At 41.2% G+C, this 27869-nt stretch overlaps 1 protein-coding gene across 3 annotated transcripts; it reads left to right on the forward strand.

The window, feature by feature from the left end:
* Positions 1–5973: 5973 nt before the first annotated feature.
* Positions 5974–27869, forward strand: LOC125411987 (phospholipid scramblase 2). Of its 3 annotated transcripts, XM_048452496.3 has the most exons (9): positions 5974–6157; positions 7320–7467; positions 11772–11852; positions 15025–15260; positions 16661–16703; positions 18887–19107; positions 19223–19384; positions 24242–24403; positions 27601–27869. In XM_048452496.3, the coding sequence occupies exons 3-9, from the start codon at positions 11780–11782 to the stop codon at positions 27628–27630; spliced, it is 927 nt and encodes a 308-aa protein (XP_048308453.3). In that variant the 5' UTR covers positions 5974–6157; positions 7320–7467; positions 11772–11779; the 3' UTR covers positions 27631–27869. The 3 variants fall into 3 exon arrangements, with proteins under 3 accessions (XP_048308453.3, XP_048308452.3, XP_048308455.3); XM_048452495.3 differs by lacking the exon at positions 7320–7467; XM_048452498.3 differs by lacking the exons at positions 5974–6157; positions 7320–7467 and adding an exon at positions 10486–10642.

A 27869-nucleotide genomic window follows, 5' to 3' on the forward strand; every position in this document is an offset into this window, starting at 1 on the left:
TTCTGCCTGGCTCGCAGGCCGCCTGGGGCATCCCAGCATCATCATATTATTTTTAAAGAACAATAGTTATTATTAAGGAAACAATAAATGTGTTTTCTTTCCCTCTTTAGAAATTCAGCTTAGTTATGTTATTCTATTTATATACTTTTCTACCAATAATACATTTATTACATAATGATAATAGAGTTCAATATATAATAATAATACCATATATGTATGTGTATAAACATCTATGTATGTGTGTGTATATGTATGTATATACACATATATGTGTGTGTATATATATGTGCCTTTTGTGCCTTTTGGGGACAGGGTCTCGTAATATAGCCCTGGCTATCCTAGAACTCACTATATAGATCGAGCTCATTGAAATCGCAGAAATTCTCCTGCTTTTGTCCCCTGAGTGCTGGGATTAAAGGCTTATGCCACCACACCCCACCTGATAAGACTTTTTATTGACAACCCAGAAGTGGCTTCCAATGAATAAAAAAGTCACAATTTTCTGCCCAAGGAAGATTCATTTTAAAGACCCAAAAATTTCATAGTGGCACAATGTTGAAACTATTTTCTCATGGAATATTTAGCTCCTATATTCTAATATTTCTAGGAAAAATTGGTTACTGCTCAGATGTTCAGTAAATAGAACATATATAAACTTCAACAGTTACATTGATTACAATAAAAGTCAAATGCCCCAAATAAAAACGTATAGATCTATTTTAACTTGTTTTTGTTAGTGCCAAAGTGGACCTACAAATGGCAGTGCTTTTGGCGATGTTCTAAATGACAGTGTGGATGGAGACAGCTATGCCTGTACTCTGACCCAGTAAACAGTTGGATTGCTAGGGGATACGCGGAAACCTAAAGGCCTCAGTTTTTAGAAATCATGTGACAGTCATGCATTTTGCATGACAGGAAAAGCAATTATTTCCCTGTGGGGGCACACACAGAGCTGAGGCTATTTCACCTTGTCTGAAGGTCAGAGAATTTGAAGGGTTTTTTTTTGTTGTTTGTTTATTTGTTTGTTTGTTTCTCTTTCAAAGTTGTTACCAATAGGTGTGGCTACAAAACAAGAGTTCCAGACCTAGGGCATGGTGACTTGGTGTTTTGGGCTTTAAGATGGCCCACAGAGGTAGTTCTGTCCCACCCCTACCAAAGGTCCGAGAATACTTCTCCTTCTTTTCAAATAAGGGGTTTAACTTAGGAAGTGGCTGCCTACACTTAGTCTAGGGTGAGCTTACCGCCCCAAACATCAAATACTTTACTTTGGAATTAATGGCTTGACGTCTCAAGATTAGAGCAAGTAACTCTTTTGGTTGTCCTTTGTAATCTGTTGAAGCAGTCTTTTGCTTCCCCCCCCCCACTTTTGTATTGGGGCATAGAAGTATGGAAAGTACTGGGGCATGGAAAATTGCACATGGGCGAACTCAGAACTAAAAATTCAGCATTCAATATGCGTTGGGTTGTCCTCCTGGTACTATCCTGTGTCTCTGTGTTTCTTATCTCTGTTCTTCCTGTCTAACATTTCTAATCCTCATGCCCCTACCTTGGAATTTACAAACCCGCTGTGGCTAAAATCACGGCAGCAGTCACCTCAAAAAAGTGGCTCACGACAATCTATCCCCTCAATGATCGCGTAGTTCCTGATTAACCCAAAGGAGCCTGCAAATGATTACAGTCCACATCTAGCTCCTAGACTGTTAGAGTTCTCTTTTCCCTCTGCCCTGCTCTAATTCCCAGGCTGTTCTGTGTCACAGGCCTCCCTCCACCTGCTGCTACCTTTGTCCTTAAACTGGCAAGGCTCTTTCTGCCAATTGCAGTTCTAATTACCCAGAGACAGATCCAGCAGTTTGATTGTTCAATAAATCTTTTACCTACCCACAGAGTGATCTAGTTGCAAGGTTTCACTACACCCTAGTTTAGTTTTCCCCATCTCTGGGGTGTTGAGGGTGGAACCTGGAGCCTTTTGGAGAGCTAAGTGCATTGGTAAAAGACTGTGGTGCATTCCCCCAGAGGCAGCAGCGGACCACTGCAGGTGGTTTAGGGCAGTGGTGGGTGGGAGACCAGGAGGGCCACAAGGGGCAGCCCGGTCCCACCCCCAGAGGCCTCTGTGGGTCCCATGAGGAGCTGTGGCAGGTGAGAGACTGACAGGGATGGGCACACCATGCAGAGAAAGTGGGTATTTATTTAGTGGATTATGGAGGGGAAGGAGAGAAAGGGGGAAAGCAGAGAGAGGGAAAGAGAAACAGAGAGAGAAGTGGGGGGAAAGAGGAGAAGCTACCTTTTTGGGAAAGAGTTGGGAAAAGAGAGCTCAGGCTAGAAGCAGGAGGAACATCCGCTTGCCTTGGTGGACAGGGGAGGGATTGGGCAGGCACTGTGGCCTCTACCAATTCCACTACATCCTTGGCATGTCTTTCATTTTCAAATGAAATATGGTCTATCAATTTAGTTAAGGGTATGACTTACTCTTTATGGAGGAAAATCTGTCCCATTGCTACAGACTAGTGTCACCAGCGAGGTACCGTGATGGGGTTCATTTTCAATGTCAGTTAAAAAACTAACAGGAAGGAAAAATCTCAAGCTTGACAGGTAGCCAGGAAGAAAACCCAAACACAGCAGGCAGAATCAGCCTTTGAGGAAAGGCTGTTGGTTATTGGGAGTAAGGAAAACACAGGGTTCTAGCAAGCACGAGGAGAAAAAGATGCTCCAAAATGGAGAGGGGGAACTCAGGAAGCCAAAAGCCTACTCTCCTCCCAAGGCCTGTATTTTGTAAGCCTCTAAAGAGTCCTCCTTTCCTAGTTAAGGGTTTGTCAGTTTGAAAAAAGACAGGGGGAAGGACTGGCCCACAGCTGCTGTGTAAACAAGTACTGATCAGGCCTTGAACTTGTTAAGCAAGTTCATCAGCAGAGGGCCTAAGGATAGTGTTAATCCCACCATTCCAGACAAGACCACTACCACAATTTAAAGCCAAATTCGAAGCAAGCATTAATTAAATACTGGCCAGGTGGATAGACTCTGACCATGTTCATCTATGGTTTTTCCAGAAAAGTGGCCCAAGTCACAGTTTGCAGAGGCTTAAATATTTCCTACCAGTTTCAATCAGGGCAGGCATACAGCCTGGATATTTTCTGCTTGTAAACCTCCTGCCCATTTGTGGTCAAGCACAGCCAGTGCAGATGGGTCAAACAAACTTGTTTAGGGAGTAGAAACGTGTGGCTTGTTATCTCCCTTGAGATACTAGCCTCTTGCATTTCAGGCCCTGTCCTTGGGCTCGCCGGTCAGCGGGATTTTTGTTTTGTGGATCTCTAAGGCACAGCAATTAAAACTCCAAATGTAACTTTGGCTCTCACAATAAGAGAAAATGGCCACCAGACCCTTGTTTTAAGCTGCCAGGATTTTGTTTTGGGTCAGGCAGGAGAGAAAGAAAATAGCCCTTCGGAAGTTTGCCACCTCTATTATGTCGTCATTGACCTTGCTCCCTCTGTCTGCCAGTCAGAGAATCTAATTATGAGCCCCTCTCGAGAATTTTTATCTGTTAAAAAATTAAAAGAATTCTGTAGTCATTTTGTGTTGGGAAGAGTAAAGGGAGACAGGAAAAACAGCCCACAATAGCTTAGTAGACTTATAAGAACTGCGATGGTTAACAGTAACATTTAAAGTTTAGACTTACTATGATTAAAACACCAAACAAGTAAAATAAAATAACTTGAGCATGTAAGTCCCTAGCTTGCAAAGGCTGTACCTGTCTAGTTCTCCCCACCCCCATTCCTGCAGATCTTGTAAAATTTGCTGTTGTACCTGTCTAGTTCTCCCCACCCCCATTCCTGCAGATCTTGTAAAATTTGCTGTTGTAGCAAGATAGGAGGTCATAAGTGAATAAAAAGAGATAAAAAGGTCCTGACTGCTCCTTGGTATGTTGGAGAAGGTTGTTTATAGATAACAGGGAGAGTACAAGCCAGAGGCAGAGACATGTGGAAGAGTTCATAGTGAATAGAGCTAGACTGAGCTGGGCCACATGAAGAGAAAGGGGAGGAAAAGGGGGCTGCCAACCAAGAGGGGCAGCCTGGTCTAAGAGACTGGCCAAGAGATAAAGGGTAGACCAAAGAATGGATCAGGTAACCAAAATGGTTGGATTATATAGGGAAGGGCAGCTCAGATCACCAGCTGGAGATGTTTGAGGGTACTGGGCTGAGTATGCCAGTCATACTCTGAGGGATGAAGAAAGATCCTGGGGGCCAGCATCAGCTTTGATATGTTAATAGAATCTCAGCTTTGTCCAGTGTTTGAGACTCAACACTGAGTCTGAACTGCTATTTCTGCCCAAATAGCAGTTTACTTTGCTTACTTTGCTCAAAGACTAGGAAAATTGTAATGCGTACTATGTTAAAATTAGACTCTGCCTACAAGTAGACAAAAATACATGAAATCTTGTGGGTTTAGACTGGGTTGATATGACTAGAAGCTATAGTCCTGTCTCCAAGAGTATCCAAGACCAGTATTTAATAAATGCTCCTCTTATTAAAATTAATTCATGGTCATGTTGAATCTATCTTTGAGTGAGTCCAGACCCATTACAATTATGGGGAGACTCCATGTCAGAGAGACCCATTCATCCCAACGAGAACAACAGATTTCTCGTGATCATGACTGTTGGGTCCTGGAATTGCGCAAAAAAACAGGGAGCAGATCACTGAAGTCTATATGAAAGACCCGGATAAATTCAGACCCCTCTAGCAGAAAGAGTAAAGCCAAAAATATCTAGCAGGGAGAGAAGAACCAAAAATCTAGGTTAGCCAGTTCAGCGACTCTATTCCAGGAACTAGCTGACCATAAAGTTAGATTATAATCTTGAGAATAATCTTGAGAAATAGGGAGTTACCCACTTGTGATTATCACTAGTATTTTCAGAATTTTCCAATGACTCCCTCCCTACCCCCTTTGGGCTATTGGGTTATGGTTTCTTCCCTTAAATACCCCTTCTCCCAGCTAGTCGGGGCTGAACTCTCTATCCCTGCATGAGAAATGAGTTTCGGCCCCAGTGCTCTGGTTCCTGTCCTGTCAATAAACCTCATATGATTGCAGCAAGGACTGTCTCTCGTGAATTCCTGGGGGGTCGTGTTATCCCTAGACTTGAGTGAGAGTCTCCCCACTCCAGGGTTCTTTCATATAAACCAGAAGCAACTTTATTTAAAAAAACAAACAAACAAGTAAGCACCGTGGGGATCAAAACTTAGCTAGCCAGGACCACAGAAAATTATTTGGTTCTGTGACCCCAAGAAGGGGCATTGAATATCCTTTCATAGAGAAGGGCCATGTGTAGGGGTGCATGGTTTTCAGCCTCTGGACAGTATGGTTCTTGGAGTTGAGACTTATGACCTAGAGTAAGAGGGGCTCCTAAGACAGTGCAGCTCTTTGGATTTGCGACCCCTTTGGGAATGCATTCCAAGAGTTGGGCTTTACAGTTCCTCATTACAGGGTGTTAATTCAAGATGTTTACGTTGTCTTTTCCTTATCTGAGAGAATGCAAGGCAGGGTGAGAGCACATATCAGTGGGAAATATGAGTACTGGGCAAAACCGTACACTTCTTCATATTTCTGGGCTCTTCAATGACAAAAACACCATAAAGAAAAACAGCATTGGCTGGTTATGGTGGCTCCTACGAGTACTCTGGGGAACTTGGGGATTTGAGGGTTTCTGGGATAAATACTCAAACTCTCCCATCCCCAAACAAATAAACCAAGCAAGGAAAATCTAAACGAAAAGAGAAGTAGCAAAAGCATTCCTGAGTCCCAGAGTCTGAAGAACGTAGTGGAGGTCAGAGTAAAGGAAATTCCATGAGTTCTCTTAGAGTCCCAGAAATGTGCACAGACCAGATCACTTCTAGCCCAGAGCTGGCAGCGGGAGGGGCAATAAAGGCCTCAGAACTCAGCTCGCTGTTTGGCTGAACTTCACCTAGGGTACAGGGGCGTAACTTTCCGGTGGTAAAAGGAAATCATTTTGTATGCAAAACTCAGGAAACAAAACCTTAGCCACCCGCAGCTGAGTCACTTCAGGAAGCTTTTCTCCCGCCTTTAGTGGAGTGCAGCACCCTTGCTTTCTCAGAGGGGTCTGGAGAGCAGCGACGCTGCGGGTTCCAGGATTTGCTGCTTAACAACGGTAAGCCCTATCTGTCCTAAGAGCATCTGTGGCCCGCGCAGGACACAAAAATTCGGAAGTCCCGGGAGGAGGACTCTGAAGGTGGAGATGTGGGCTAGAGTTTGAGAAATGTGACCTGGACGCCTGGAAAGTGAAAGTGGGCACAGGGGCAAGGAAGGAACTCTGGCTGGAGAGGTAAAACGTAGCTCAGTAAGGTTTGCTTGTAGGCAGGTAGGGGTTTAGGGTTATTTTCGTGCGTCTTTTAACGAGGAGACCGATCTTCCATTTTCTAGCGTGTATTTAGAGGTGTTCTTTGTCTTTCTACTTGAGGCTGGTCTTTAGGTTGTCAACGAGATTTCCTGTTTAACTCGGGGAAGAGTCCTATTTCAACGGAGGTCCTCAGCCTTGTCAAGATATGGGAGGCATCTGTCTACATCTGTAAAAGGATTAATTACAGAGACAAAAGGCCAAAAATAAAAACACCCCCCTCACAACCCAAATAACCAGCCGTTGACTGCTAGTAACTGGATCTAGTAGTTGTGAGATTTGTCACACAAATATTAGAGATTAACTTCTAGTGTTCCAGACAACCTCACCTTCAAGGGCCACTCTAAGAAGGACTGTTAATGCTATAAATCATCTTACTTAACAAGACAATGCTCACAGCTGAAATGCAAAGAGCCCACCACGTGCACTAAGACCCAGCAATTGTTCTTATCTGTTTCAGACACGCTATCCCTCCCAGGAGGGTCATTCTCTTTGAGAATCTGCTTGCTTTTATCTCTCAAAGCAGATGTTATTAAGCATGTTTAAAATATCAATTCTGGCCTGGTGACTGCTTCTACCTCATCCTTCTGCTTGTCATTACCCTGACCAGAGTATACGGTTTGTGAAGGTGTTTTCAGACGTACCCCATGCCATCTGTGGCACAGGATGCCAAATATGAATGTGCATGTCATAAATAATGGCTAGGAAGTAGTAGATGGCTCTTTTCTCTTTTCTTCTCTCAGTACGCCTAGCCTTCCATAGTACATCCTATTTGCAAAGATCACCAGGCACACACTCCTTCACAATTCCATGGAACCCTGAATCTAGGAGGTATATTAGAGGAACAAGTCACAGATCCTGATAGCTGTTGAGCGATAAATACTAATAGGAGCCCAAACTGTGCTTGGCATTCTAGAATACCGGATGCACAGGAAAGAAAGGAACAGCAGGAGAAGGCAGAGTGGAATAGCTCACCAGCTGCCCACTCAGGCTGTCTGAGGGTGGCCCTCTCCTTTGCTTCATATCTGAGGACGGATCCTGAGTCAGCTTGTTTTAGAAATTGTGTAAGTAGCACAGACATAAAGTATTAAATTGATTTTGCATCAACTAATATAAGTTGTTAGTGTAGATGCTACGACCTCATAAGGGACTGAGTTGACAGTAGCTTTTATTATGCAAATATTTAAATGATAATTAGAGAATGTTTCTGCAAATAGGTGTGTGAGCGCATGCGTGCCCATTTGTACTAGTTGATATATAATCTACATTCAAAGTTTATGAATAAAATTCTCTAAGATGCTTCCCATAAATATTACTAAGCAGCTTTTCTTTATCCTTGAATGCCAAAGTGGGTTTTGGTAGAAAGTCTTACTGTTTCTCTCCATTCTGGTACTTCTAGCTTGCACAGTGTCCCCAAGAGCTCACTGACATCTTCGAGCCCAAATTCTTGCAAGCACACCTCTCCTGGCTGCATAGAACATTACCCAAAACACAGCTCAGGAGCTCAAGTGCATGTCTTTTTAGATGTGAACCTCTCGAATGCACAAAATGTGTCTACACACATTGCCAGGAGTGACTGAACCCCAAATCATTCACTACACAAGATGAACTACTTTACGTGAATAGAGCCTAATGTTTGTAAGTCATTAGAGGTTAATTTCCCAACTCTGATCTGTTCCGGAGGCCAACACCAGAATTCTAAGTCTCCAATGTCCCACCAGTCAGTGAGAATGAGATGAGGGAAGAGTAGAAAGTATGTCAGAAATTGAGACAAAATTAATGAAATAAGTAATTTTCTCATTAAGTAGCCCAAACCTATTTTTTACTTACTTGATTAGCACAATGGTTTTATGATATTTCAGCAATACTTTTTGAAAGTGAAAGATCCCCGGTGTGGGGATACTCTCGGGATAACACGACACCCCCCCCCCCCCCAGTAACTCACGAGAGACTGTCCTTGCTGCAATCACACGAGGTTTATTGAAAGGAGCCAGTGCACTGGGGCTGAGACTCATAACCCACACAGGGGAGGAGTTTGACCCTGAGTAACTGGGAGAAGTGGTTTTTAAGGGAAGAAACCATAGCCCAGTAATCCGAAGGGGGCAGGGAGGGCGTTATAGAAAATTCCGAAAATCCAGTGAGGAACACAAGGGGGCAACTCCCTGTTTCTCAAGGTCATTCTCAAGATTATAATCAGCTAGTTCCTGAAACAGAGTATTCCAAAACTACCAGTGATAATCACAAGGGAACAACTCCCTGTTTCTCAAGATTATTCTCAAGATTACAATCTAACTTTATCTTCAGCTAGTTCTGGAAACGGTCACTGAACCGGCTAATCCTAGATTTCTGATTCTTCTCTCCCTGCTTAGATTTTTGGCTCTATTTTTTCCTGCTAAGGGGGTTTGGATTTATCCAGGTCTTTCAAAAGCTATAATAGAATTTTCTGACCTCAGAGGTTTGGATTAAAAGCTTTTACTAAACCATGAACTGTGGAGACAAGTCACTGTCCCCAAAGCTCTCCTTGCTGGGAGAGTGTGGCAAGCTGTCCAGTTGCTCAGGATTCCCGTGCAGCCTTGTGGTTTTTAACAGAGTGAAGTCTCAACTTCCCATGAGCATCATCCATAGTTCAGAAGAGGTATGTGATCACCATCAGATTGTGCCAAAAGTTCTGTTCTGTTGTTATGGCGAGTCACATGGCATGGAACCTAGGAAACTTTACTAGAAACTTTAGGAATACAAACAGCATGAATATTTCTTCTTTTCCTAAAGCCTTTTTGGTGATTCTTCATTAAGCCAGACCCAGCTGCTTTCAAACCTAAGCAACATGCCTGAGAAGAGAACCATTAATAGATGGTGAAAACTGCCAGGCAGTGGTGGCACAGGTTCTTTAATTCTGCTTCTGTCTAACTGTTCTTGTCAATTAAAGTGTGTAAACCCAAGATGTGGTTTTTGTGCTTAAAAGCTAACCCTGAGAAAGGCTCGGTTCTATATCAGGAATCTGATCACCCAGGTTTTAGAACCATGAAAACCACTCTGGCCTGCTAATAAAGACTTCCTGTTGATTTCAAAAAGGAGAATGACTTCAATCTAGCCTTTTCATGAACACACATAAATGAATGAGTTAGGTGATACTTAAAAGTCCACAGAAGGGCGACATGTCAAAAATAACAGTTTGAAAGCCAGAATAGTTCCTTCTATGTTAAGGCCATGTTTCTATAACTCAGCAACGGAAACATTTGAATTTGTGGTCAATAACTTGACAAGAAATGGAGGAGAAAATAAAGTAAGTGTAATGTCTACTAGATCATAATTTCTACAACGACAGAGCCATTGTCACCTAGAGTGTAACCAAAAGTAACACAGAAGATGTACACTTTATATTTATTGACTGCTTGAGGTGGTAAATGACTCACTAGAGAGATGTGTCCATGAGGAAGCAGTGGACTAAAACATTTGTGCACATAGTAAGATGATTCAGGACATAATATGTAGAAGATAACATTGTAATGTGTTACTTGACTGTAAGTGAATAGCATAGTTTTTAGAAGTCAGTTAACTGTGATTTAGAAGCTGAAAAGTTTCCCTACCCCAATAAACTTTTCTACCGACAGATCAGACTGAATTAGAAAAAGCCTGGGTTTAATGGATACAACGCTCTGGGATGATTTTTCCAGCCCCCAAGAGAGGAAACAGAAAGGAAGACCAGAAAACCACATGTCTTTTTTCTGGGGTGGGGGGGGCAGCTTAAATACCCCATGGAGTGGTCTTGAGCATCTCTGGGGGAAAGGGTCATCATTTGGCAGGCTTTCTAAGATGAAGCAAGGTTTGGAGAGGGATGGGGGAGGGGACTTGGAATGGAGCTTCCTGCTGAACATTTTATTTCAGACTGTAGATATATGGATGCCAGCGGCTGGGCTGAAGTTCTCACCCAAACAGAAATTTTGTACACTTCAGCCCTGTTGGGGAATATTATTTTAAAGTATGTGGCATTTTTTTTTCTTGTCGCTTTTGTTAACAATTAAATGGTGTGCTTGATTAAAATAAAATTAACCTGCGAGCAGGAGGCTGCGTCAGCAAGTATCTGGCAGGAAGTGGTAGGGAGGAACCACGCAGAGCAAGGATTTTTAAGTGGGAGCGGAGAAAAGGACAGGGTTCTTTGGAAGACACCAGCCAAGGGAGAAGATTAGCTACTTGCTCTTCAGCTTCTCTCACCGAGAATTCCACCTCAAACCTTAAATTGTGAGTTCTTTAGATTTAGCTAAAGCTTCCCTTGGTAGTTTTGAAAGAGTAGGTGCCTGAGGGAACAGAATCTCACCGGGACTGCTGCCCTTGAGTTGCTTAAGGAGCAGACTGTAGACAATAAAAACTAAATATAAATAACAACGGGGTGGGGGGGGGGATGGGTGGCGCACGCCTTTAATCCCAGCACTTGGGAGGCAGGTGGGTCTCTGTCTCTGTGTATTTGAGGACAACCTGGTCTACAGGGGGAGTTCCAGGACTGGTTCCATAGTTAACGCAGAGAAATCCTGTCCCAAACACTCCTCCCTAAACAAAACAAAACAAAACAACACAAGGAAACAGCGACAACAAAACCAAACATATAACTACACAGCCCCTGTAGTACAGGTTCAGTATAAGCATAAAAATGGCAACACAGAAGTGTATGTGCTAAAGATTTGTTTTCTTATTTGTGTGTGTGTGTGTGTGTGTGTGTGCATGTGTGTGTGCGTGTATGAGTGCAGATACCCCCAGAGGCCAGGAGTATTCATCCACTAGAGCCGGTTTCACAGGTAGTTGTGAACTGCCCAGGGTGAGTGCTGGTATCCAAACTGAGCCCTCTGAATAGCATCAAGTACTATTAACAGTTAAGGCCTGAGGACTCTAAATTCTTAGGGTAATGATTACAGACTCTTAATTCATAGTTTAATAAACCATTGCCTCCAGTTTGAGTTCTCCTGGGAGGAGTTCAGTGAGGAATTGGAGCGAATATGTCAAAAATACTTAGTATGAAATTCTCGAAGAATTAGTGAAAATAGTTACTAAAAAAACAGTCCACATTTCTAGCTACTACCTTCCCCACATACAGGGAGTTTTATTATTTTCTACACTGTCCATCTATGTATGCTTTTAAAATTATCTTTGGTCTAATGTCACAAATGAAAAATCTTGAGAATTCAGCACCGGTCACCACTGCCTCAAGCTACCTGAAAGAGAAGTTGCTGCACACAGGATTTCCGGGCTGGCTCTGTCACAGGCACGGACATCTTAATGTGCTGGATTGCCTTTGCATGTCTCAGTTCAGCATCACACATCTTCCCAATGCACCTCTCATCTAAGCAGATAAACATGTCCTCTCTCTGAACTGCAGGCACGCCAATGGAGGCTCCCCGCCCAGGAAGACACATGCCAGCTGGGCATGTCCCTCAGTATCCACCAGCAGCATTCCAAGGTAAAATACTTGAAGAAAAAAATATATAGCACTAATCAATTGATGTTCCCAAGAGAGAGAAAAGGGTGGTGACTATGTCTTTACTTTAGTAATTTTTTAAAGTGGATTAAAGAAATGTTGGTGAACTAGGTTTTGCTTTTAGACTATACATGCTTTCCAAGGAAATATTTTTTATTTATAAAGAACAGTAAATGATGTGAAGAACTAATGCAATACACAGTTTATATTTACTCATGAAATACAATGTTGACAATAAATATTGATACAGATAGTAAGTAAAAAGTTTTGTTGGCTGCTCATCTGTGCTGAAATTGCTTCATGTAATGATGTCTAGAAGATTTAACTGTGGGTGTTTTTGGACCATGTATTTCGAATTAATTGTACTCTGTGAACAATAATAAAACATAAATCTGGAAGCTACGTACAGCAAAAATGTCCCCACTTCATAGTAAGCTTCATTTTCGTTTTGCAACACATGCAAAGACTTCATACATGTTGCCCCGTTCTTTAGTCACATACAATACATACTAGATGTTCATTTATCTTTTCCAACAGTAAACTATTTCAGAGATCTAGGCAAATGGAAATGTCAGCATTACTGGACGTTTGTAAAGGCCAATGTTGATGGTATACCTAGATTTACCAGTAACAGGCTCTCCAGATCCTCAAAGAGCACCCTGGGGCTTCATATCAAAGGTGTTCTGGTTAGGCAGAAGGGTACAAGCGTTCAGTTTTCATTTCTGAGTAAACAGATTGGTTTGGGAGCTGACTAGCCTGTGTAATTGTCTTAGAAAACTCCCCAGGGGGGTCTCAGATCAAATCCAGATGTTTGCAATTAAAGGAATAGGAACTGGCTAAACTCCAAAGCTCCAAGGCAGCAGTTCACAACCATGGCTGTCATTAATTTTCATTTAAAAATACTAATACAGAGAATATTCGCAGGGAAATTAAAGCACACCTCTAAAAAATGGCTGGTAATTTCCGAAAAGCCAGGTGTTGGTAATCTGAGGCCTGGGTTGAGAATGCTCAACTGAGAATGGTTCTGAGTTCTCGTAGATGCAATACTTGGAGAATTCCTAGATTGTCCATAATTTAACCTAGGCACCCATAGAACAGTTTAATTAGCCTTACAGCTAGCTTAAAATCGGCATACATGATACATTCAGTTCGTATCGGGCATGGAGTGTGTTAGCTTGGTTTGGGATAGATGAAAAACCTGTTCTTCCATCCAGAAATGTGAGAGTTGGAAATGATTAACTGCCTTGTGATCTTGTCAGACCAGGCCATATCAAGCTCCTACAACCAGGAGGTGACTAATAATCTAAATGACCCTTATAGCCAGAGTCTCCCCTAAGCTCCCATAATTAGGACTAGAGGTGGCTAATAGCCTACATGACCTCTAAGCCTTCTTTGTCATCGAGACAGGCCAAACCCTTCCGTAGGCCCTTAAGAGATACAGGAAGTCTATCTCTAGGATCCATTTTCTTGGAAGAAATGACACATTTCCTGAATTGAGTTTCAAAGTAATTCTGTTTCCTTTTTCAGTAGGGACTGTATTACACCAGGAAACTTTCCTCGTATTGTACCGTGTAGATGGATTCTTCTTTGGTCTGCCAGCTTACAAATACTGACACAAGAGACTTATTATTCATTATAAAAGCCCGGCCTTAGATTAGCTTTTTCTTCTAACCAGTTCTTATAACTTAACCCATGTTTTTAAATCTATATTTCATTGAGTGACTTGATACCTCACTGCCCGAAAGTCCCACCCACCTCTCTTGCCTGCCTAGCTATTAGCTGTTCAGCTTTTTATTACACCAGTCACAGCAATACATCTTCACAGTGTACAAATATCCCACAATACTGGGCATAAATACCTTGGAAATAAACTACCTTTTAGCAGAGTCCTGGAAGTCTGATACGGGTTGATGAAGTCAATATGCACTGGGTTTTCTTCTCTCTTTTGCATGGTTCCCTTCTCCATACAACACCTGCAGGGGCCCCTTTATTCAGTCAGAAAGAAGAGTGAAAATTATGTCATTTGTAGAAGATGGATGAAATTGGATAGCACCATACTAAGAGATACAAACCAGGCTGGTTGTGCATGCCTTTAATCCCAACACTTGGGAGTTCTGTGAGTTTGACACCAGTTTGACCTACATAGCAAGTTAAAAACCTGCCAGCCAGGGCAGTATAGTAAAACCATTTCAACAAACAAGTACCAAAAAGCAAAATAACAATAACAACAAAAACATAGATAGAGATACAAGCCAGATTTCCAAAGACAGATATCACTACCTTTTTAAAATTATTTTTGTGGAATCTAGATTTTAGAAAAATGGGTCTGTATAAGATCAAAAGCAAACTACACTATTTGGGGGACTGGTCAGAACTCAGTGGAAAGATACAGGGTGGTACACAAGGATGATGGGAGATGAACTGTGAGCAAAGGACACGATACTCAAGTATATCGGTGTCACAGCGCAATGTGTTACTTGGTCTGCTGATTTAATTTTTAAAATTGTTGTGAGCTTTGCTGTGTTGTTCTAAACCTTGTGTGCGCATGTGTGTGCGTGTGCACCCCAGGGGTGATGCGTAAGTAGAAGATATAAAAAGAAATATGATATTATAGTTCATTTCAGAGTTCAGATAAAAAAAACAGTAGTCTAAATCCCAACAAACAGAAAATCACTACGATCCAGAGTCGTTCCTTAGTGACAGAAACACCTGTGCATCTCTCAGACTTGTGTCTCGTTATATGGTGATGTCTGGTTTCATACTTCCTCCTACAAATGATTTCATGCTTCTTTATGGCTGAATCCACCATTATCCATATCTAGATCCATAATACCTGTGTCTACATCCCTATCTATATCTGTGTATGCATGTGTGTTAAATTTTCTTCATCCATCGGTAGGGATGTAGGCTGATTCCACATCTTGGCTGATGTGACTAGTGTTACAATAAACTTGGCTGTTTATTCTTCATGTTTATAATTAGAAGCAGGGATAAGCCACCGATACTGTATTGAGAAGCCTTAAATGCCATAGACCAGACCTTGTGAGTGGAGAGGTCACAGGACAAGTCTATATGAACTGATGATTCTTTTTCTCTATGAAGTTACAAGTCTTTTGTTGTTGTTGTTGTTGTTGTTGTTTTGCTCCTATTTCAGGACCTTCGGCACATACTGGACGGCCTACAGCACTCCAGACTGGCTACCAAGGTCCCCAGTCTGCTTATCCCGGGCCTCAGCTTGGCTACACAGTCTCAACAGCTGGCAGTGAAGGTTATAATGCAACCCAGCTTCCTACTCAAAATAGCCAGGCTATCATCCTTGTTAATACCCAGTGGATGCCAGCACCGCCACCTCTTCAGAACTGCCCACCTGGGCTAGAATACTTAAGTCAGGTAAATTCACATGCTCAACACTCACAAAAGACAAAACTGTGTTTCTACTTCTAATGTGCTTTGACAATAAATGGATAATTTCCCAGAGTGTAGCATTTGCCTCTGTGTCTTCTAGTTACTCAGTTCCCCCAAATGAAGTTCAGTTAAGCAAATTATCAGTGTGTGAGATGGTTGTGTTTTCTTTCCTGTGAGGTTAGCCTATGATAACAGTCAACAGGTAGAATTTATTATACATTATTCTACTCTTTGTCCCAAGTAAGTCCTTACAGATAATCTGTGATATTTTTCCCTAAATAATTGTCACTGTTCTTTGGAAGTAGAAACTAGTGTCAGAGGATCTTAAATGCTTTGTTAAGTCTCAAAAACCAAGGAGCAACCATTGCAATTTACTTTTTATTTGAACTTTGGTAATGAGCACAAAGGCTGACCCACAGCCTTGGAATTTGAGAAAACAAAGTGTAAAAAATTTTTTAGATATTATCTTTAGTGATACATAAAGAACAATTTTTAAATTTTTCTTTTTTTCTGTTTTTGTTTTGTTTTGTGTTTGAGACAGGGTTTCCCTGCATACTCTGACTATCCTGGAACTCACTTTGTAAACCAGGTTGACCTTGAACATGAGATCTGCCTGCCTCTATCTCCCAAGTACTGGAATTAAAGAACTGGGCTACCACTGCCTGGAAAGAGTAATTTTTCATATATGTATTTTTATAGACTACAAAGCTGCTTTTATTCTTAAAATAAATGAATAAATAAATAAATAAAATAAATATTCTTAGAATATTATAAATACCTACAGTGAGGGAGGAAAGTCTGGGTCTTTCTGAACTACAGTTCAGTGATAATAAATTTTAGCAAAAATATGAAGTTTAATAATAGCTCGGTATGAAAAGTCAGTGAAGTAAAAGAGGGCTGTGGGGTGTACTCAGTCTACGAACACCCCAGAGGACCCTGTGCTATCCAAGCCATCCATCTCCAGTCTGTCTTGCACACATGCCACTAACATGTCCTATGTGCTTTCAAAGTCAGGCTTCGAAGTGTTTGGTCATTGTGAATATTCAGCTATAAAGAGGACATTGTTATCCATTCACACACACCAAGTAAGGGGCCATGTGGGAGCTTGATTCCCAGCTCCCAGATGGCCCCTCACAACTATCTTCAGCCCCAGTTTCAGTGAGTCTGACTCCCACTCTGGCTTCTGAATGTACTGCATACAAGGGGCACCCTTACATACATGTAGGCAAAACATTCATATGCGCAAAATAAATACATCTTTAAATAAGCATTTGCCATTGAAATATAAAAATGTAATGCTAGGCACAATGCAATGCAAAGTGTGGAATGTTGATCCGACTGAGACTTGATAAATAACCCCATGCTCATTCTCTTTTCTGTAACAGATAGATCAGATTCTGATTCATCAGCAAACTGAACTTCTGGAAGGTGTGTATCCCTTCTATTGATGGTATTTCTAGAAACAGGAGCATGGAGTTCATACAGTTAACGGCCTGTGAGCTGCCTCTCCTACAGCGCTCTTCTGTGGGAGGTTCAGCCAGGAGGCTACAGAGGTTTCACTTGACTGTAAAGAGGCTATGAACATAATTTCCTGACCACTTCTAGTAGGAGTCAGGTGATGAAACTTCCTGTGCAGACGTGTGTTCCCACGCCTTAGAAAGGAATCCGGCGACGCTGTGCTCTCTTCTCTGCTTGCACTAAACTCCGCTCGCCCTTCACCTGACTCCTACCTCTTTGCCACTCTCTGCCAGCCCATGACCTATGAGACTTGAGCTGAGCCTCGGACAATGGTTTGGCTCCCACAGTGAATGGTCCATAGGAAGCAGGACAGGGACACTTTGTAAAATCATTTTTAGTAGCCCGGGCCTTTAATCCCAGCACTTGGGAGGCAGAGGTAGGCAGATCTCTGTGAGTTCGAGGCCAGCCTGGTCTACAAGAGGTAGTCCCAAGACAGGCTTCAAAGCTACAGAGAAACCCTGTCTCAACAACAACAAAATTGTTAGTAAGCCCAGCTTCTGCTGGAAGTACAGCGGAGTCTTAGAGAATCTATACATTGTGAGCTGTGGATTCCAGCTGAGGGGAATGGCCGTGTGGTCTCAGGGGGACTGCACACAGCCCCCCAAAGCTGCTCCTCACAGAAAGCACCTGATCTGAGTGGGAAAAGAGCTTTCAGAAGCCTCCTTGGGTCCAGTGTCCCCAGATGCAAGAACTTAAGACACCGCTAGGTGCATCACCGCACCCTCCAGAAGGCAGCCAAGAAGGATGTATGAACCAGTGTCGTCTTCTAGCTAGTGGGGCATTATGAAAAGTTGGCTCGATTCTAGAAAACACCTTCACAGGTCCAGATAGCAGGTAAGGCGTCAGGGAGGACAAGTGGGTCTGGCTCGATGGTGGGGGAAATCTTGCCGTTCTGACTAGCAATCAGGTTGCTTCTTTATTTATACAGGTTCATAAGACAAAGACAGACTCAATGAGTTTTTGAAGGATATATATATAGATTATATCATATTTGTTTGATTTTTCTATAACATGTCCCAGGTTGTAAGGTCAGTTACAATTAATTAAGTACAGATAGAATTGATTTTGCTTTTATATAGTCCCATACCCGTATTTCAAATAATCTAAGGACTATTTTTGTTAGGGCAAGCAGACTTAAAATATAACAGGCTGTTTCCAGATTCCTTGGGCCAATGACCTCTTCTGATTCCATTCTAGTTTCACTCTTTATTTTCACATCTCTGTGTTGGGAATATTATTTTAACAAATTACTTTTGTTTATGTTACATTTGTTTAACTCTGTGAAGCTGTGATACTTTGCCTGTCTGGAATACCCGATGGTCTAAGAAAGACCTGAACGGCCAATAGGAGAGGCAGGAGAAAGGATAGGTGGGGCTGGCAGGCAGAGAGAATAGATAGAAGGAGAAAGCTGGGAGAAAGCTGCTGGAGAAGTAGCCAGAGAAGGAGGAGGACACCAGGAGCCAGCCACCTAACTACACAGCAATCCACGAAGTAAGAATAAAATTTCCAGAAGTAAGAGAATAGGAAAGCCCAGAGGCAAAAGACAGAAGGGATAATATAAGGTAAGAAAAGTGGGCAAGAAACAAGCCAAGCTAAGGCTGGATGTTTGTAACTAAGAATAAGCCTCTGTGTGCGATTCGTTTGGGAGCTGGGTGGTGGGTTCCCCAAAAGAGTCCAAAGAACTTAACATAATACACATACTACTACTACTATTCCATCTGTGCTTTTAAAAGAATCCCTCTCAGTCATAAAGCAAAACTCTGACAGAAGAGATGACTGGGCATTTCTGCACACACCTAGCCCCACCTTTCCCCTCAGCACTGCACCTCCACAGACACTGAAGCCCCCTTGTGATACAGTCCATGGAGGTGGACATGCAGCCTGATCCCTGAGGAAGTCTCACATTTGGACATCTTTTCTTCTCACCTCTTCTCTTCTCCCACTGCCATCTCTCGAGTCCGGATCATCTCTCCATTGCTTGCCTCCCACTTCCTGCTGCTCCCTGCAGTCTCAGGCACCCTTCCCATTGCTACCTAACTGTAGTCATTGTTCCTAACAAAGTGGTGAATGGGACTTCCCCTGTGTGCTTTCAGTATTAACAGGCTTTGAAACAAATAATAAATTTGAAATTAAGAACAGCCTGGGGCAGATGATTTATCTAGCGGTGGAAGATACTGACTGTTGCACTCGGAACTGCTGTGAAGCATCTCGACCTTTCACCTTGAGGATCCTGGACAATCTGGGTCAAGAGGTCATGACTCTGGAGAGACCCCTGAGATGCAGTAGCTGTTGCTTTCCCTGCTGTCTCCAGGAGGTCAGTGTGGAGTTCCCATAGCAACTGAGAAGGAGAGCAACAGAGTTTTCAAGAATACATTAACCCTGGATGGTATGACTATGGTTCCATTCAACATGCACTCTTGCTTTTGTAGATAGAAATCCAAGCTCCTCCTGGTGTGCCCATAGGTTATGTGACTCAGAACTGGCATCCATGTCTGCCAAAATTGACTCTTCAAAATGAGAAGAAGGAGGATGTTCTAAAAGTCGTTGGTCCCTGTGTTGCATGCACCTGCTGTACAGACATTGACTTTCAGGTAAGAAATATCACAACGTTCACAGGATGTGCTTTCCTGACATGAAAAGAATATATTCCTAATGAGAGGAATGTAGTCCTAAGGATGTTCTTAATGTGTTACCTAGTGTGAGCTGATGTGTATTCATCTAGTTAATGGTCATTTAATTATTCAGAGCAAAGATCATTACTCTGATTAAAGGTTAATGTAGAGTATCCTCAGTGTCCTGCAAACAGAGGTCAATTCAAATAAATAAAAAGGAAAAGAAAACCTTCAAGCATTTAAAAATTCTTTAAGTTTTGCTAGTGATTTGCATAATGCCTAGCCTGTTTAGTGTACAATATGAGAACCTGGAAGGGGATTCCAGCATCCACAGGAAAACCCTAGTGTGCCGGTATCCACCTCTACTCCCAGTTTAGGTGTGTGTGTGCGGGGGACGCTTCCTAAGGCTTGCTGGCCAGCCATTTTAGCTCAAAAAAGAAAAAAAAAAAGCCTGGCTCAATGAGAGAGACTGAGTCTCAATAAGGTGGTCAATGATAGAAGACACCTAACTTTGACCTCTGACCTCCATACCCACCATGTCACCATGTCATACATACTATGCCTACTGATGCACAAACATGAATACATAAATACACACACACGAGAGAGAGAGAGAGAGAGAGAAGCAGAGAGACTCTTCCTTTTTTTAACACAGTATTATTCATTTTAGACCTAAGAGTAACCAAAACACTTAAGATAATTCTAGGGTCCTTTTCTCCTTCATTCTGCATTATAAACCTCACCAACTCTTGGGAAAGTACACAAATTTTGTCACTTGGAATTCCTGCCAAAACCCCACTGACGTAGTGAAGTTTCAGTGTGGTTAGTAGAAGCCATGTCTTTTCTTTTCTCTGGTGTTTCATATTCCAAATTTTCCATTTGAACTATTGAACTATGGCTTGAAAATCTGAAATAGAAAATTTCTAAAATAAACAGGAGTTGAGTTGTAAATCACACACGATTCCCAGTAGTGTGAACTAACCTCAGGCTGTCCTGCTCCATCCTGCCTGGATGTGAGTCATCTTCCTGTGCACCCTCCACAGGGTCTTTCACAACAGCCTCTGAGGGGCGGTCATGAAGCCCACACTTGGGCTTTCTCAGCACAGCGGGCGTGCAGTCTTCTCTCAGTAGCCTAAAGGAGCCACGTGACTCCTCTCACTGCCTGGCACTATTCAACTTACTTCATCAAGGAAGAGTAAATCGAGAATAAGATCTTTTGAGGGAGACACCCATTCCCATAATGTTTTTCAAAGAGTATTTTATTTTCTGTTTTACTAGTAGGGTTTTTTTTATTTAAGCAGTTCAGTTCTCCCATCCCCCTAAAATAAACTCTATATCAGAAACACGTTAAAAGGAAACAATTTCACATGCATAGAACGCAGTAGTCTTTGCTTCTACAGGCCTCCAGCAGGGCTTGGTCATGTGGCCCTTGCATAAGGCATAGTTCTGCTTCTCTGGGTTCTGAGAAACTCTTGAAGCAAATTAGGTCACTGGCACTTTAATGTGTCTGACATTATAAGGTTTCTATAAAAAATGACCTAACCAGCCTCATTGTTCCATTTTATTAGCAAGTATTTAAGGATGGGAAATTTGTTTAATCTAAAATCCACATATTTTTCTTAGAAAATCAAAATGAGGCAAACATGAACTTAATTTCCTGACAAGGAAAGATTCTCTATGGCTGAGTAGAGCTGCCCCTTTGTGGGAACTCTGGTACCCCCATTCCCAGTCTCCCCAAGGTTTCTGTTTTCCAGGTTCATTCAGTTTTTACCGCCTCTTCCTCCATACCTATGGATTCGATTTCTCTGAGAATTTGGGTGTGGGAAGGTGGTTTTCTCCTCTTACAGAATCCATGGCTAAGGGCAGAACTGAGAGTTTCAAGAAAATATCTGTGACAGAAAAACATGTATATGATGTGTGTGTGTATAAAAACAATCAAGAACATTTGTAATGATCATTCTTTATGTAGAACATTATACTTGTGTGAATATCAGAGAAGTTAGTAAGTAGTTACAACATATGATAGATTTTTTTTTCTGTTTTTAATCAAGAAACACTATTAAGGGAAATTTTGCTGTCATGTGCTTAATTTAAAAAATGGAGTTTTGTGATATTCTTAATGATTTTAAATTTTATTGTGTCCTCCATCTTCATGATGCCTTCCAATACCCCTTGTCTTAAATGAGTTTCTTCCTCTATGATATATTTAGAATGCTATCTATGTCCTGTCTTTGACAGAACTTAGAAACACCCTGTAGTATGAAGGAGAACAGGCTGTGTCCCAGCAGCCCGGCTAGTTTAACCCCGAAATAAACAGATGAAAATCTGTATTAATTAAATTGCTGCCTGGCCCATTATCTCTAGCCTCTTATTGGCTAACTCTCACATCTTGCTTTAACCCATATCTAATAATCTGTGTAGAACCTCGAGGCTGTGGCCTACTGGGAAAGATTCAGCATGTCTGACTCTGGCGACTTCGTGGCAGCTCTCTCTCTCTGCCTGCCTTTTTCTTCCCAGTATTCTGTTCTGTCTACTCCACCTACCTAAGGGCTGCCCTATCAAAAGGCCAAGGCAGCTTCTTTATTCAACCAATGAAAGCAACACAAATAGAGAAGAATCTCCTACACCAACACCCATTTGTTCTGTTTCCTGCAGAGTATGTGATGGCAGTGTTCATGTCTTAGAAATGGGAAATATTAGAACAAGCCCCTAACAATAGCATTAGAACTGTGAGTAGAACAGTTACAGTTGTCCTTAGGCCAGCTCATTAGTTCAAAGATGTTCAGGTGTCTCCTTTAAAATGTTGCCTGGGTCTGGAGGTGTGGCTTAGCACCTACCAGGTTAGCTAGTTGAGTTCTACCCACAGGACTAAAGTGGTGGAAGGAGAAAAATGACATCCTCAAGTTGTTCTCAGACTCCTGCACCTGCAACAAGATCTGCAAGTTCACATGCACACAAACATACACTCTCTTGATTAAAAATAAAAAAACTCAAATTTAGCTAAAAATCCTTTTGTTCTGGTTACTTTTGTCTGTAATTTGAAATTTACTTTTCTGATCATCCCTCCAGTAAAATTACATATACACTTGAAAAGAAATTCAGCTAATTTTAAGTTATTTCTTTGTAAAACACATGGGTAAATGCCCATGTGTTTATCTTAGTTTTGGGTTTATGATATTAACAAATTGCTGTTTATCTTCCATAATATAATTCACACTTCAAACATATATGTGAAGTTTTATGACTGACTATAAATGCTTATGACAGCTATTGCATATAAGATGCTAAGTTGTTACAAAAGAGCATTTGCTTTAGAGCAGTTTATCACCGTGTCATATCTGATACAACTCTAATGGCTCATGACTTCAAACTGATATCGCTATGCTCACATCATGGACTTTAGTCCATGTGAGTTTCTGTGCATTGATGGAAGCTCATCTCGATGGCTCTCTCTTGGAACAGGAAGTGACCTCCCATCTGCTCAAGGAAAGTGTGTCCCAGGACTGTACCCACAGCAGCTCAGTGGGTGACACTGCTCATTGGATGCACATCAAGGCTAAGCAAGTTGGCCTTGGTGAACTCTCAAGTCATCTGCCACACCCTGGCACCAAATTAGACATAGGAGAAAACCTAGTTCTCAAGGAAGAGAAAGTGTACTCTGCCCAGTGTGGGTGTGGAATGAAAGAACTACTCTATGAGCAATGGTTTGTTACTTTTCATTCACGTTAGAGATAAACATCAACACATGCAAGGTGTCATCCTCCTGCAACCACACCAAGATGCTGACTGCCTTTGAATGTCCCTTTGCTTACTTGGTAAATCCTTGTAGTAAGAGACTGTGGCTTCATTTCCCAGCCACTCAGATCCAAATAATCACACAGAAACTATCTTAATTACAACACTGTTTGGCCAATAGCTTATGAATTTTTCTAGCTAACTCTAACATCATAAATTAACCCATTTCTACTCATTTGTGTATCACCACTAGACTGTGGTTTACTGGTGCTAGCATGTTACTCCTTCGGCAGCTACATGGTGTCTCCCTGACTCCACCTACTTTCTCTCTTTAATCTCTGTTCGGATTTCCCCTCTGGCTTTACTCTACCAAACCGTAGGCCAAACAGCTTCTTTAATAACCAATGGTAATAAAACATATTCATAGCATACAGAAGGCAATCCTACATTATATACTGTCTGAGGCAAGAACTTTAAAGGAGGCTGCTTCCTCCTCTGATGCCTTTTGTAGGTTTGGAAAGGACATACCTCCTTCTGCTTTGACTCAAGCCTGTGTGTACATATTTTGGTGAGCATTCACGTGCCCTCTGTGGAGTGGCTTTAGTTTGTGTCCTACCCGTTCTACTATAAAATGTGGCACTGGGTCTTTCTCCCACAGAGCCCGCAAATCAGAACCGTTTTTTGCATTGGAAATCTGATTTCACACACTTTTCTTCTTGTATTCTTTACTCCCCACTTGTTATCAAGTCCAACCCCATCTCTGCCCTGAGAGCCTTCCATAGAGCTTCTTGTCGGTCCCATCCAGTCGCCAGCTATTCTTTAGATTTTTCATGGCTTTATGTATTCCATGCTCCCCCGTCCACCACCCATAAGTGGCAATGAGTCTCTGCCACATTTGTGTGGTCAACCTGCATGAAAGCTACACTTCTCCAAGCAGATTATATATAACAGGAGTTTCATCTATTAGCCTCTAGAAATTTAAGAAGAGAAACATTTTTGAACATTATTTTAATAAAATATTTGTCTGACTTTACTCCAGTTTTGAAAGTACGTTTGCCATATGCATTCTACAAATGCTTATATTTTTATTTTCATCTGTAGATCAAATCTCTTGATGAAAAATCCAGAATCGGCAAGATCTCCAAGCAGTGGTCGGGGTGTGTGAAAGAGGCCTTCACAGACTCAGATAACTTTGGGATCCAGTTCCCACTTGACCTTGATGTGAAGATGAAGGCTGTGACACTCGGAGCGTGTTTCCTCATAGTAAGTCTGTCCCTGCTAATCCTTGGCAGAACTGTTCCATAACTGTAGCATGAAGTCTGACTGATCTTTAACAATGCTCAGATCAAAGGGGTGATCCTTTCTCAGACTGACTCCCTCAGACTGCACTGCTCCTCAAACTGCATTGCTCCTCAGACTGCATTGATCTCCTGTTTCCACCTCCCTAGTGCTGGGATTAAAGGCGTGGGATCCCACGTTCTGGGACCACCTTTGTGTGAGCTCTGTTTCAGACTGGATCAATTCTGTGTGGCCCAGGTTGGCCTTGAACTAACATATCTGTCTGCCCCCCAAGTTTTGAGATTGAAGGTGTATGCCACTACTCCTGGCCTCTAGTGGCTTGGTTCTGCACTCTGATCTCCAGAGTGTTTTATTTGTTAAAACACAAACAAGATATCACCACACATAATGATTGGGCAGATTGTGTATTCTAAGTGATGTTATTAAACTAATGGGGTTCATACAAGATTCTGCTTTGTTATAGCTCTTTAATTGCACATAATCCTGAAATCCAGATGTGGATGACTACTTTCTCTCTGAGGAGTCTTTATCTTGTTGTAAGACAAAACACAAATTTTGTTATTCAGGGGTTCTTGGAATACAGGATTTTTTTTCTTAATAAAACATAAAATTAGAGATTGGGGAAGTGTTGAATCTGTACTTAATTGGAAAATGTCTAATTGAAATATACATTTTGTTCAATCATTAAATTATCATCTAACATATAACCATAAATTACAATAAAATTATATATCCAGTCATGCCTTCAACTTACTTTCAATTTCTAGAGTATTGATGGATTAAAGAGAGAAATTAATTTATACACTTATATTCCCAGGTATCTTGGCATTTCAAATAAATCAGAAATTCATAATCAGTACCCAAGCAGATTCTCAGATGAATCCAGTATTGACCATTACTGGAAGAAAGCAATAGTCCTCAGCCTTAGCTACCCTGTACAAACACTTAGGAGACTTCAAACTCTCCCTGCCCAGATGGCACCCAACTCTACTAAATTAAACTCTCTGAGGCTTTATCCAAGCTTTTATAGTCTGGGTTGAGTTCCTAGGTGGTTCCACTCTGTAGCAAGGTTTGAAACATGAGTTATCTTAAACATTGGTTTGGAAATGCAATAAGAAAAAAAACAAGATCCTGTATAGCCCTACAGTCTGTTCTTTCAACAAGCAGATACAAAGTAAAATAAAGCTGAAAGAAAACAGGATGTTGCCATAATACCTACTGGGAGTCGTGTTTGGATGTCATTTCAAGGAAAACTATAAATGCCATTCATGAGAATTCAAGTAAATACAAACAATGACTGGCTATTTGATTGTATGAAGGATTTATTTTGGTGTTTAAATTAAAAACAGTTGTCCATATCTGTTCCCTCAATATGAACTGGTTTAATAAAAGGTTTTTGCTTTTAAATAATGTGGTTAGGAGAATAGGGTTGCCCATTTTTTACTTTACATGGTAAAGGAACAGGTAGGCATAGCTTACTCATAGTCATTATTGAAACAAAATGAGCAGGTGTTGAGATTTTTTGCACTACTGTTCTTTGAGTTATGCTTTGTTTTATGTTTGTTTGTTTGCCAAAAAGGTTAAATAAAACCAACATTTTATGTAAAGAAAGTGTGTGTGTGTGTGTGTGTGTGTGTGTGTGTGTGTGTGTGTGTGTGAAGTGTTCTTTACAATGAAAAGGTAAGTTTGGCTTTAATTTGGGGGAATCATTTTAAATCAGAGTCCGTGGATGTGAAAGACCCTCCATGTAGGGAAGACTGCAATCTGCAGAGTTTATGTTGATGTGAATCAGAGCTGGAAAGGGGAATGGCAATTGTTTTCTCTAGAAGAAACGTTATTTCTGGAAAAAATAAAATTCCGAATGCTATGGCAAAGAAGAAGCTGCAATGTAGCATCGACTTCAAAACCATGGAAAGGAATTTCAAAAGTTTACACTACAATATATAATACATATTTTTTGTTTTTTGTTTTTTTTAATACTTTTAAAAATTTATTTATAATGTATATAGTGTTCTGGGCACCAGATCTCATTATAGATGGGTGTGAGCCATCATGTGGTTGCTGGGAATTGAACTCAGGACCTCCGGAACAGCAGTCAGTTCTCCTAACCTCTGAGCCACTTCTCCAGCCCCCATATTTTTTTGTTTTATGGCAATATGTTTATTATATGCACACACGTTGAAGCATCACCCATATTCCATAAATACATCACATTTTTGTGTCAATTCAAAGAAAATTGTTTTCAAAATCTTTTAAACATCAGGAAGTTTTCTATAAATATTGAGTTAGTAAGTTAAAATTGGATATTGCTTGGTTCAAAGCCAGGCGGAATAAAATAGCTGTGGATACAGGTTTGAAGAGAAATATTGAGGGAACTGTGAGGAGCAGGTTGAAAAAAAGCAGCAACACAGGCGTCATAATATATAAGAGATCAACAAAAGAGCTGAGTTATTACTGTTGGTGAAATAAAAGAACAGGAAAAATGGGAAAGTAATAAATTCCGTTAAGATTTAATACTTATAGAATGGAAACAGTATGGGAAACACTAGGCAGATTTAGAAGAGAGTTACTGACCCTCGCTGGAAAGCTTGATCTGTATTTCATTCTGAATGAAAAGTCTGCATTTGCCCCGAGTCTAAAGCTGAGCATGTTACTTGAGACATTACATTATTAGCAGGAAACTAGAAAAAGTGAAGGAATGGGCGGGAGGTCATGGGCATTGGTAGCTCTTCCAGAGGACCTGGTTTGAATTCCAGCTCCACATGGCAACTCGCCACCATCTCTTAGTCCTGTTCCCTCTTCAGGCCTCCATGGGCACAGAAACACAACACTGACAAACATAAACTCATATCATTGGTGAAAAAATTGCAACGTGGGTAGAAAGATGGGTAGATTTCAAGGGAAATATAAAAGGAAATATTTAGAGAAAGTACATGGGAATTTATTAAATTGATACAGACATGGAAAAATAAATTGAATTATGGAATTTAATTGCTATTGTAATCAGAAGGGAAAGGTCATCCTTATTTATACTTTCCAACACTTACTCATTTACTCATTACACGGATGATATTACATCATTGGGCATTAATGCCCTTAGCTTTCTGTACCTATTCTCACTCTTTGTCTCTGAAAAACTCTCTGGTTTTGTTTCTACCTAGGATTACATGTTTTTTGAAGGCTGTGAGTAGGAACAAAACTCAGTAGCATGGTGGGAAGAATGAAAGAAGACAGAGAAGATCTGACATCTGCATGATGAGACCATGTAAATGAGAAACAGATGGCTTTATTTTTCTTTAATGTGTACAGTTGTGATTCCGAATGATAGTTGATTTTCTACATGTTTGAAATAGACATGAGTGCATATCTTTATACACACCTAAAATAGTCTCTAAATTCATGATAAAAATAAAAATATATTTAGAAATAA

This window comes from Myodes glareolus, chromosome 4, assembly GCF_982192425.1.
Source record: "Myodes glareolus chromosome 4, mMyoGla1.1, whole genome shotgun sequence".
Classification (NCBI taxonomy): Eukaryota; Metazoa; Chordata; class Mammalia; order Rodentia; family Cricetidae; genus Myodes; species Myodes glareolus.